The sequence below is a fragment of the Octodon degus genome, unplaced genomic scaffold (assembly GCF_000260255.1).
Source record: "Octodon degus isolate 3935 unplaced genomic scaffold, OctDeg1.0 scaffold00051, whole genome shotgun sequence".
In the NCBI taxonomy this organism is placed as follows: domain Eukaryota; kingdom Metazoa; phylum Chordata; class Mammalia; order Rodentia; family Octodontidae; genus Octodon; species Octodon degus.
This window is the reverse complement of record NW_004524627.1, coordinates 10,210,955-10,224,240: the sequence shown is the minus strand read 5'-3', so window position 1 is coordinate 10,224,240 and position 13,286 is coordinate 10,210,955. Positions and strand designations below refer to the sequence as shown.

General features: G+C 34.7%; 1 protein-coding gene across 1 annotated transcript in view; it reads right to left on the bottom strand.

Annotated features, from left to right (window-relative positions):
- The window catches only part of Rb1 (RB transcriptional corepressor 1), a 205,735-nt gene that overhangs the window by 87,409 nt on the left and 105,040 nt on the right, over window positions 1–13,286 (bottom strand). The window contains exons 8-11 of the mRNA XM_004633088.3: window positions 11,655–11,732; window positions 8,337–8,446; window positions 4,635–4,712; window positions 915–1,002 (exon numbers count right to left, since the gene is read on the bottom strand). Coding sequence (XP_004633145.1) covers window positions 915–1,002; window positions 4,635–4,712; window positions 8,337–8,446; window positions 11,655–11,732 — 354 coding nt within the window. The remainder of the gene's footprint in view (window positions 1–914; window positions 1,003–4,634; window positions 4,713–8,336; window positions 8,447–11,654; window positions 11,733–13,286) is intronic.

The window sequence follows — 13,286 nt, the reverse complement described above, 5'->3', positions numbered from 1 at the left end:
TAGGAAGAAAGTATGCAATGTGTTAATTATTGAAACTGTCCTACCAATTTGGTTTGAAACTGTCTCATTGCTATTTGTTTCTCAATAAAATTATGGGAAAAAAAAGAAAGACAGATGATGAGAAATATGGAGATGCACAGTTTGAATAAATGAGAAGGGGCAGGTGAGACAGTGAGGACGAGGGTTGGGAAATGACCTGGAAACCATGTTGATCATTTTCATACTTGAATCAACTGCAAACTAGAATGTATTCATTATGTACTGAAAACTTTAACAATAAAAATATTGTAAAGATAAAAAAATTATATCTAATATCTTCAAAAAAATCTTAATTTAAAAAAAATTTTAATCTTTTACTAAATTAATTAAATTTAATCTTAAAATTAACATAGAGGAAATAAACTATGAAGGAACAACTGCTTGATAGATATCTTCTTAATTAGTAACAATGAGAAGCAACAAACAATAAAACAATATATTCAAAACAGTACAGTAGTATCTTCAACTTCTGAGAAGGTATATCAAATTAAAATTGAATATCCAGCTAAATTATTTCACAAAAAATAAGGATAAAGACATTTTCAGACAAAAAATTTTCATTCCAAACAAACCTCACTTGAAGAATTTTTAAAGAACGTATCTGAAAAAGGGAGGAAATGATCTCAGAAAGGAGGTGTAAATTACAAGAATGAATGGTAAACAGGGCAAATGGAAAACATAAGAAAATAAAACACTGTCTAAATAAAAGACTACTACTAATAAGATGAGAAATAAGATAATGGATAACTACATGTTGGATAGGAGTTAACTATTTTAAAAATAGTACTTCTTAAAAAATTAAAAAACAGTATTTTTCATTTCAAATTTTTGCACCAAGATATATCACAAAAAAACATGTTTCATGTATGGCTTACATTGAAATAGGAAATCAGTATTTCTGATGGTTGATCACTTGCTGAATTTAAAATCATCATTAATTGTTGAATAGTATTCATAACAGCCCTGGAAGAAGAAAAAAAGAAATGTTAAGTAATTAAAGGAAAAAAGTACATGATTAAAACTATTTTATAACACATGATGCTCCCCATTTATCCTTAAGAAATTCCCTCATCAAAAAAGGACAAAGCATATTGTGCCACGTTTCACAAGGAAATACATTTCCCTTAAACATACAGCTACTTTCTCTTAATTCAATGAGAAGAAAGATTTGTACTAATAGTGTTTGGACAGATACCATGTCTGCATCTTGAACTATGAATAACTACTATGAAGACAACAATATGCAATGTATTAATTATTGAAACTGTCCTAATCAGTTTTGAAACTGTCTCATTGCTATTTGTTTTTCAATAAAATTAATAAAAAAGAGAGAGAGAGAAAAGAAAAAACAACTTTAAGACAGATGTATTCATCTTCTGTCCTCCTCGGTCCAAACTCTCACAACTGCTAACATAAACTTGTAAAATCAAGTTTGACTTTACCATTACCCCTGCTTACCATACATTTATGCCATAACTTACATCATGCACATGGTATATACCAAGTCCTTCATGTCTGACATGCACTCTCCTCATTGTTCCATCCTCTTACTCTACAGTGAATCATTAGAGTTGCTAACGGTTCCCCTCATATATCATGATGTTTCAAATTTCCATGCCTTTGCATAGGCTATTCCCATTCCCTAAAATGCCTCTCCCCTGAAATAGATGTTTCAAAACTCAGTCCAAATATCACTTTAAAAAGTCTTTTCTCAGAGCTGGCCAGATCATTCAGCAGACTAAAGTGCCTACTTAGGCAGACTCAGGGACCAGAGTTCAATCCCAGTGTGTCATGCTAGCCCCAGCCTGGAGGCATGCTGAGACGGTGAATGAGACTGGGTGTGGTGCACGCACCTGTAATCCCAGCACTTGGGAGGCTGAAAACAGGAGAATCAGTAAGAGCCCAATCTGTGTAATGAAGTCTTCTCTATCAGGAGTAGCCAGTACAATTTTCTCCCTAACCTATAGGTTTTTTTCACTGCAGTGTTTGTTTCCTTCACAGTACAAAAAGATTTTTTAAATCTTATATAACCCCATTTATTGATTCCCATTGTTCCTTCTTGGGCAATCAGCATTCTGTTTTGAAAGTCCTTTCCTGGCAGATGAGGCAAGATAGGCTGATTAGGGCTGACATGTTTGATCTCTAGGTTTCAAGACTGATTATCTTCCGGCTAGGTCTTTGAACAGGAGTGTTGGTAGCAGACATCCTTGACTTGCTCCTGATCCTAGAGGAAAAGCTTTCAGTTGTTCCCATTTAACATGATGTTGGCAGTACATCTGTCATCAATGGATTTATCAGACTGAGATAAGTTCTAATCTATTTTCTTTGTGATTTTTATCATGAATGGATACCAGTCTTTCTCAAAGGCCTTTTAGCATCTCTTGAGGTCATCATGAAGACTAACATCTAGAATGTACAAAAAACTAAAAAAATCATACTCTCCAAAATAAAAGACCCAATTAAAAAATGGGCAACTGAAATTAACAGACAAATAGCCAACAAATACATGGAAACATGCTCAACATACACATCAGAAAAATGCAAATAAAACAACACTGAGATTTCCTTTATTCTTAAAAAATGGCTATCATAAAAAATATGAAACAAAGGGCCGGTCTGATAGCTTAGCAGACTAAAGCGCCTGCTTAGGCAGAGTGCAGTGGCCCAGGTTCGATCCCCAGTGTGGCGACTGAAACTGGGCATGGTGGCGTGTATTTGTAATCCCAGCACTTGCGAGACTGAAAATAGGAGAATCACTATAAATCCAATCTATGGACTCTGTAGACCCTGTCCTAAACACAGAAAAAAATAACAAAAATAAAAATAAAAATAAAACACTATCAAATAATAACAAATCCTGGCAAGGCTGGGAAAATTTCAGTATTGTTGCTGGTAATGTAAACAGGCAAACCATTATGCCAATCAGTATGGTGATTCCTTAAAAAATAAAAATAGAAATTTCATTCCACAAATTATTCTCCTTCTAGGTATCTTCTCCAAAGAGTTAAAGACACCACACCACAGTGATACATACCATGTTTATCACAGCACAACTCATAATAGCTAAATCTTGAAAGTGGTCAAGTACCCATTAACAAACGAATGAACACAGAAAATGCAGTATCCACACATAATGGAGTACTCTGCTGCCTAAAGAATGATAAACTTGACCCATTTGTAGGAAAATGGATTAAGCTTTGAGACCGTGTTAAGTGAAATAAATCAGACACATAAGCTTCACTACTGTAGAACTTCTTTTCCATGAGAGCCTCAAAATGTAATAACTTAAAAAATAACACAGAGACAATGGGAAGTGAAAAAACAGATCTTTCCCTAATGGGAGAAATGTCTAGAGATGGAGGTAGGGACGGTGGATGTGAAGAAACAAGAAAATGAAAAATTATTAAGTGCATGCACCTACTCCTTCTCCCTGAGATAAATATAAAAACTCTGGACTACAAACATGTACTAATAAAAATGAATAAACAAAGAAAAGCTCTTCTGTGTGATCATATTAATTTGACCATACATCTACTGCCACACTATGTAAGTATGTACAAAACCGTGGCTGTTTACAGATCTATATAATCACTGGAAATATATTACTGATAGTTTACTATGTACGAAGCATTATGTTAGGTCTTAATTATTAAACAGTGAACAAAAAGTCATCGTCTTAGGAAGGGAATTTATTTATTTTTTATGAAGGGAATTTAAAGACTAGTGTGGATATAGATGAAAAGCTAACACACATATGAATTTACAATTATAAACTATAACACAAGCTATAAAGGAACACAATCAGATGCTATGAGAAAGAATAAAGGATAACCCTTTATATCACATTGTTTGTGTTAAACAAAGAAAACAGTAACAGCTGTCAATCCATGGAAAGGAACGAAGAGTTTTAAGAAGAAAATACCAAGTTTGAAAGCATGGAGAGTTCTGAGAAATTGAAAGAAAAACAATGTGTAAGTCTGGTAGACAGGGTTAAGGAATCCACATTATACTCCAATTGTAACTGGAAGCATTCAATTTTACAACCATAATCCGATTTATATTTTTAAAATATTCTTTATGGGGCTATGTGGAGAGCAGATTTGATGGTGCGATGGAGAAAGAGCAATGAGAGCAGCAGCAAGAAAACAGACCGCTTAGCAGACTACAACCCAAAGCCCAAGGGAAAGATATCGTGGGCAAGAGTGTGAGATTAGAAATGAAGAAAAGCAGATGGATTCTAGAACTACTGCAGAAGTAGATTCATCAAGACTTGATCACAGATAAAGTTGGGGAAAGCAAGTACTAATATAAGCACTTACTTAAAAAAGTTATTAAAGATGGGATAATCTTTCAAAATTATATCCAGATCAAACAGGATTTTTTTCTTTTTTCCTTACTGAGACAGAACACATGCATATTTTAAGTTAAATTCCTTAAGAATAGATAGAACCAGGTATAGTATTTGTAACTCATAAAGTATTTGAGACACAAAGCATAATTAGTTTACTTGTATGTACAAACAGAAAATGAAACAAATGAACAATCTTAAAATACTATAAAGCACTGAACTTTAAGAACTTAAAGAACATTCATACCTAACTGGAGTTTGCGGAGGAATCGCATTTACCTCTTCATCAGAGTTACTTTTCTGTGGTGTTCTCTGCATTTCAAAACTAAACAACAAGCAAAGCCAGTCATACAGAAAATTAAAAACTGTGCCTTATGAGTCTAAAAAGGAGTATGATACCTCTTGTTGCTTCACAATATGTACACGAAACAGTAAGTCAATGACAGAAGTGATACAAAATAGGTGATTCAACCAGTACCTAAACTTTTACTTTTTCATTATCATTTTTTAACTGTGGATCTCTTTTGATTAGGTTTATGTCTCCCATCCAAGTACTAACCAGGCCTGACCCTGCTTAGCTTCCGAGATCAGGCGCGTTCAGGGTAGTATGGCCGTAGACGATTAGGTTTATGTCAAACAGTTGCACCAAACATTAAGTACTTTCTTGAAAGTAAAAGTTCAATGTTTTCTTGTTAGTGGTATTACTAACCAAACTATTTAGCAGTCAAAAATATTGAAGCTCAAGTTTTCCAGTGCATGAGACCTTCTAAACATTTTATTTCTGCTTACATAAAATTAAAAACATTGGGAAAAAAATTAAAAACATTGGACAATCCATTCTAGACTCCTCCTGTCTCTCAGAAGCTATCTCTATTTCCCATTCCTAGTGTCCCCCACCCCAATTTTTTATACTCTTAACTTTCATTGTTCCTCAGAGCTCATTCTTTGACTTTGAGCCACATGAACTTGTGTACCTGGCATCTAGCAGGTTGGGAGCTATATATTTTCCTGTGTCATCTTGGAGGGCACACCATAATCTTTGATTATGGTTTTTTTTTGTTTGTTTGTTTGTTTTCAGATTATGAATAAGGATTTTTTTTTTTTTTTTTTTGCTCTGAATGCCTTCAGGGCAGGTTTGGCTGGCTGGAGTTGTGGGGATCGAACCACAGCAACCTGAGCCTGACTGCTTTGTTGAAGCAGCCACTTAAAGAGCTGAGCTAAGGGGCAGGCCCCCAAAGGAATAAGGATCCCCCCCAATACCTTCAGGGCAGGTTTGGCTGGCTCGAGTTGTGATGAACCGCTGCAACCTGAGCCTGACTGCTTTGTTGAAGTAGCCACTTAAACAACTGAGCTACAGGGCAGGCCCCCTGAGATCTTTGAAAGGAAGTAAAAATTCACTTTTTTTTCAAGGAACCCCTAAATAATTCAGCTGGATTCTGGATTGTGACTCATTTAGGTAAATGAAATTGTCACCTTGTTTGTCAGTTACTTGTATCTTGTCTTTTTGTTAAAATGCTGAAAGCTAAGTTGAAAGTATTGAGAAGTTACGATGTTTCTCTGATACATTTTATTTTTGCAGGCAGGGTCTTCTATTTCTGTTTTTATGCTGCATTTACACTTACTATTGCTGACTTGTTTCATGGTAAAAAGAGCTTGTTGCCTTACTTTAGACAGTGGCACTGGGGAAAGGTAATGTTGGTGCTCCCCTAGCAGACTTGGAAACTAACTAAAAATGTGAATTGTTAAATGCTGCAAAACAAATTATAGCTAAGAAATATACATGCACACAATCTTTATCTATCCCTTAGACAACTTTATGAAATAGTAGTTACTCTGCCAGCTAGTTACCCACCCTTAGAGTAGCTACTACTCTCAAATCAGAGGACAGGTTTCCCCAGAACCTTCTGGTTAATGTTGGCCAGACTGACAGCTGGATTCCTTTTCAGAGACAGATACTGGCTATGTGGAACCAGTGAAAGTTTGAGAGAGCAACTGAAAAGCCAGGCACCTGAATGGGCACCAAAGGACCAAAGGCCCACAAAGGATCTTCAGTGGAAGTTGGGTCCCAGCAGGCCAACTAGGTAACTAACAGAGAAATCGCCACTTATCTATGGTCCCCACCTGCACTCCTCAGTGAGAGGCAAGGTAAAACTCTTTCATCTCCTAGTATCTTCTTCCCAAAGTGACCCCAGACAACACTGTTAGTATCCTTTCTTAAATCTCCATTTAGAGTTGAGCTACCAGTTTGGACTTTTCTCTCTCTGCTAGTAAGACAGACCCAATCTTCAGATATGTCTTCATACATTTATGGGGCCAGAAACTCGTAGCCTAATGAGTCTTTGAATTCCTTAGCTAAAATTGTCCTTCAAAACCACCAAACTCACCATATTCTTATAGCTAAAACTAGAGGGAATCATGACAAGAAATACCAGTCTTACAGATAATTTTCATCAGTTGAGGAGGTTAAAAAGGTCTAAGAGCCAACTGCTCACAATCACAATTTGAGTCCCTTAAGAGCAGCTTCTACATGTGGCTCCTTCTCCAACCTACTTTTCTAGTCTAGTGCCTTATGCTTTGCTTTAATTTCTTGGAAAATTTCTTTAATCTCGCCTAGATGCTGCCGAACTCCAAGTGATTATGCAGATGGAACTAATGACAAACATGCCAGACTCCTTTTATAGAGAGCTACAAGACTGGCCTTGTAAAGGGAGTTCATAACTGCTAACCAGCAACATAACCTCTAGCCAAGGCCCAGTAGGTTAGATCTCTGGAGGAGGTCCCTGACTGCAGCCTCCCCAACACCAACATTTCTTAGCCCCAACCACCTGCACAGAAACTACAATCCTTCTCCCCTAACCATAGTGATAGCTAAATTAGGTAGGCATATTAGACAGTCAGGCAGGGCTAGGCCATCAAGGGAGTCAGTGCAAAACATGAGATACATCAAAAACTGGATGGAGGCACATCTGAAGAAAATTAAAGTCACAATGGCCAGATTTATATACTTCCATAAGAAAATTTGAGATTACTGGTACCATCATTTTGTGATTTCCCATATAAAGAAACTATCTCATTAGGAGTAGGCCTTCCTCTCTCAGCAGACTAACTACGAAAACTAAGACTACTAAAGACAAAACTAAGACTAGAGATTATGGACCAAGGTTAATGATGCTATCCATAGGCCCTTGCTATTAATGGGTCAATGATGGCTAATAGCTATACTTGTAATCTTACTGGTTAATTATAATTTTACCCACATTGTACCCATCCCTTGTGACTGCTCTGTAAATCTTGCTCAGAGAAGTGGGCTTGTTGGCAACCCATTCAAGACTCCTCCTGTCTCTCAGTAGCTATGTCTATTTCCCTTTCCTATTCCCCCCAAAATTTTCCTACTCTTAGAAAAAAACAAATTAAATTAAAAACATTTTCCATTTAATTAAATTAAATGTAACATTTCAAAGTTGTATTAAAATATTTCACACTAAAGACACAAAATTAACTTATTTATAATCATGCAAAATTTTTATAATTACTTCCATCTATCCATATTTTAGGATGAATGATTCAAAACAATATATTTCAAGAGAAATATATTCATATGTTAACATATTAATAATTCAATAGAGTATATTTTTGTATTACTTTTTAAAAACCAAGTAGGCAACAGCACATGAAAAGCATAGGACAAAGAGACCATCACTTGAATAAAATAATTAGTGCAACTATTTCTTTTGGTGCACATTTTAAAAATTATTACGCCACTGAGAAAAATAATAGTTGAGGAGCACAACTCACATAAATTGCTATTTGTTAATAAATTACATGGTAAGACTACTGTTAATCTTTATAAATTCTAAGGCACTAAGTTAATAAAAACTTAATTAATCTACCTGTATTGATATTAAACTATATCAAAAGCATATCTACAAAAATATACCACGTGTAATACCTGTCTATGGAATCGGTCTGTAGAGTTTTATCATGATCCAAAAATAATCTTGCATCTATATCTTTGTTTTTAAGATAAGCTTCTTCGTATCGCTTGGAGAGACTTTCAACCTCGAAAAAACAACACTGATGATTACTCTTTCATGTTACTACATCTCCCAACATACAGAAACAAATTAAAGACTTCTTGTGCAATATACATGTCACAGTATACACTGACTTCACATAAAATGTAATTAAAGCCTATCTAAAAGTATAAAAAGTTGCAAACATTTTTCACCTTCAATGTTAAGCTTATTTTATGCATGAACCCTATTTATTACAATTTGATGTTGAGAAGGATGACCAATGCCACAGAAAGGTATTAAGGTAAAAAATATGTATGTGTGTTATAAGTTGATCTCTTGTCTAAAATGAGAACAAAAGTACTTTCAGTTTCAGATATTTTTTAAATTTTGAAATAGTACTTGTATACTTAAAATGAGACATCAGGGACTAGATTCAAATCTAAACACAAAATTCAGTTGTTTCATATATACATTGTAATACATATTGCCTGAAGATAATTTGATATAGTAATAATTTTGTACATGAAATAATGGATTCTTTTTAAAACAATGTTTCATGGTACAGAATTTTCTACTTCTAGTCATATCAGTGCTGAAAAAACATTTCAGATCTAACAGTTCATTTCCAGTTTCAAATTAGGGATTCTCAATCTGTGTAATAGCCAGTTAACTGCCAAGGTTCTTCAAATATCCTATATATCCTTCACTTTTAATCTTCCACATTTCTTGATATAAAATAAAGGATTTTTTCAGATACTGTTGTCAATCATTTTGACCATTTGTTCTATCAATCTTTTCTAAATCTTCTGACTCACTCTACCTCCTTTCATGTAAATGTTTCAGGCAAGAGAAGATCAAATAATTAGTCTAACGGCTAACTGGACAGCCCACTGGCTGATACGGACACTCTTTCCAATGACAGAATCTATTATTTATCAGTTCTGGCCCATAATTTTCTAAATGCAATTTGAAAATCAATAACCAATAATCTCTAGACAAGGTGTCTTTTGTTTTGCTGGTACTGGGGATAAAAGCCAGGACTTCCTGCAGGCTAGACAAACAGTCTACCACTGAGCTACATCCCAGCTGCAGCTGTGGCTTTTAAGGTCAAAGTAATTCCAAGTGGAGAGAATTAACATTACATTCTAACAGGAGTATATTATAGTTTAGATCTAAAATGTCCCATAAAATTTTCATGTATTTGGAAGGTAAGTGGATCTGGAGGGTGCTATCCTATTAGTGGATTCACCCACTGGAGAGTTCAGCAGCTGAAAGTGCTCTTGGCAGGTGGGATTTGGTTGGAGGTGGTCACTGGAAGCGTGACCTGAGAGGGAACATTCTTGTTCCCAGCTCCTCCTCCTTCTCTCTGTTTGCTAGCTACCCTGTACTGCTTATCTACCTCCTTTCTCTGCTTCACCTTCACCACACTGTTTTGGCCATATAGCCAGCCAATGATGAGCTGCAGCTGTAAGCCGAAATAAAGCTCCCCCATTTTAAATTGTACCATTTGATGATAAATTCTTTTTTGCGGAACTGGGGATTGAACTCAGGCCCTTGTGCTTGCCAGGGAAGCGCTTATTCCACTGAGCCATCTCCCCGGCCATAAATTGTAGGTGTTGGGTATTCTGTCCCAGAAAAAAAAAAAAAAAGAAACCAAGACAATGCAGGAAGAGGAAATGTGTTCAATGTAAACTGTATGTTGGTCTGTGAAGTACATTAGGCAGAACAGCCATTCCTGCTTGTTAAGTTTGATCCTTGTTTCTGCTCTACATTAGTGAGGCAATAGTTACCATCTATTGATTAACTATTATTTGTAAAATATAATTCTTAAGATTTCTATTAAAACTGCTATCCTATTACTAAAGGGGAAAAAAGATTACTCAAAATTTGGTACAAATGCAACAACACTCATTAATACTAGGTCTCATCCCTTTCTGCCTCTCTGGTATGGTATCTTTACCAGTCTTCTGCCCTGTATCCCAGTGTTACAGAACACGGAGTTCACTGATGAGGCTACACCACTGGACATCACTAAGTTTTTGAATGTACTGTACAAACCCATTTCCAACCCCTGGAAATGCCATGTCTCGCATATAAGCCTTACTCAGGCCAGAAATCATCACACAGCCTCCATACAATCCTCCAAGAAACCCATCTGCCCCAGGTTGGATTAAGCACCTTTCCTCCGAAATATCACAGAACACTGGGCACACTTAAGAAACTCCTGGAGTGTTCTATTTCTATCCCATTAGCAGCCAATTCTTAGTGACTAAGAATTAAATCTGTGTGTTCACAGTTACAAGCACAATGCTTGGCACATATTAAGCAGTCAACGATGTTTTGCTGAATTTGTAAGTCAATTAATTCAAGAACTAGCTACAAAGTCAAGTTACAGAATCACATATGTAACTATCAAATTTCATATCTTTGGTCTAGGTGATTAACACTGCTTTATCTCTGAGTTCATTTATTAAAGTATCTTTCACCCTACAGTTCACCTTACCATCCAAGTTCTCAGTTGTTCTGTTTTACTGAAAAGACTTGTGGCAAAATATGAGAAGAAACAGGCAAAATATTTCTGCAATACAATCAGTCATTTCAACTAAATTTTCAACGAAGTGGGGTTTTTCTGTTCTTTTCTCCATCTTTTCTTTGTGTGTGTGTGTGTGTGTGTGTGTGTGTGTGTGTGTGTGACGCTGGAAACTGCCTACAAAGCCACCCCTTTTTATCGTTTGAGACAGGCTTAAACTTGCAAACCTTCTGCATCAACCTCCTGGAGTGCTGGAATTACAGGCATGTGCCATTCTGCATGACCTGAAGTGGTTTTGAGAAGAACTCAAAGGAGTAGGTCCAAATTACATTAACACTATAATGTTAATCATGGGCCCTGTATTCAATAATGCCAAACAAAGGAAATTAGCATTGATTTCATCATGTGTATTTAGCTACATTTACTTAAAAGGCTACATTTAAATTTCAGTTAAATTTCTAGTACACATCATAAAACGATGCTTATTTATGAATTTGTATAAATGTTCAAAATTTTCTGTTACCAATTTTTATGTAATAAAAATTTTTAATGTTATCAATTTTATGTAATAAAAATTGATTACATAATTCTACTGAGCCAAATTTTCTCTGGCTAAAGAATATATTTGATACACAGTAAATTGATCTTAAGAAATGTAGACAACTATACTCCTCCCAAATATCAAACATATTAATTTTAATTAAATTTTCTTTCAGATTACCTCTGGAAATCCATTAGAAGTTACAATTCCAAGAGAGCTCATAAAAGGTATAAAGTTTTTGAAATAAACATTTTTCACCTGAAAAAGATAAAGTCACAATATGTTCCATTAACATTCAAAATAAAGCAAATCTGTCACTATTAATACTAGAATGATTAAAAATACTAGAACAAAATTGTTAACTCATTTGATCAATGGCATATATTCAAGCTAATACTTATTTATGGTTAATTTCATTATTTACTTTTTAATGTATGTGAGCCAGATATCAAGTTCTAAAATGGAGGTAAATAGGGAACAGTTAATGAAATGGGATTTATAGAAAAAGAAGCCCTTCAAATCAAGTTTAACATTTCTCAATCAACGGTAAGTGGCAGGACACACAGATAAATTAAGTTGACCAAAGTTGTAAAGTTATAAAGTGGCAGAGCCTGAATTATAATCTATCTAATCCACTATTCAAGCACAAATCTTTTCATTTATTTACTTTCCCTGTGAGTTTTCTCCAATGCACATTTTTAGTCCTTTGACACAGGTCATCTGACAGCGCAGTTAATTTAGCCAAAAGCAGCCAAGTTTTTAAGCCTAAATTTAAGAAAACAGTTTCACACATAAAATAAATGCACAACAATTCACTTCAAAGCCAAATAAAAGTATTTCATGAGATTATGACTTGTTTCATGCAAAAGCACCCAACAGTAAACTGTGGATTAAAAAAAACTCAAAACAGCTGGAGTTACTATAATCCTGACTACTTTATGCTTGCAATCCATTAGAGAATTTTAAACTTGTTTTTATTTAGCTCCCTCTCCAAATTTGAAGTCTATAATTATTAAAATAGGAGTAATTTAGTATCAGCTCTTACCTTCTAATTTACAAATAAATTGTAAGAAGTCTATGAAGTACTTACTACTTTTGTTTTCTAATTAACTTCCACTTACCTAGAATATTTGTAAGGTAATAGTTAATTAGTATGACTAACCAATAGTTAGTTACACAGTCATAAATACTAAGTTTAGACAATCAAGTGCCAATTAATTAAAATATCATTAAGGCCTTTAATTTCATTATAGTCATAACAACAAAAATTCTAATTTATTTTATTTATTTATTTATTTTGTGGTATCAGGGATTGAACTCGGGACCTTGTGCTTGCCAGGCAGGTGGTTATACCAAAAGATTCTAAATTCTAAGAAAGTGTTTTAAGATGAAAAGTTAAGGGGCCAGGGAGATGGCTCAGTGGAATAGGCACTTTCCTGGCAAGTGTAAGGGCCTGAGTTCAATCCCCAATTCCACCAAACAAAAAAAAAAAAAAAAGAAAAGAAAAAAGAAAAGTTAAGCAAGTAGCATATTCCTAATCTTAAAATTTTGTAAGTAGCTATGAAATCCTGAGAATTAACAACCAGGAATCAGAAAAAACTGTTTACTACTATTTATTATCTTGTGGATAAGGAACAAAACCAAAATAAAAAGAAATGTTTCTGTTATTGTTGTCAACTTATTTATAAAGTTAATCTGTGAATCTAAAAAAGCAAAAGTAAGTATGCGTATATTTATATAAATTCAATCTATCTATATGTGTTGAAATTAACAGGAATCACAATACCAAAACTCAGATATCTTAATAAATCA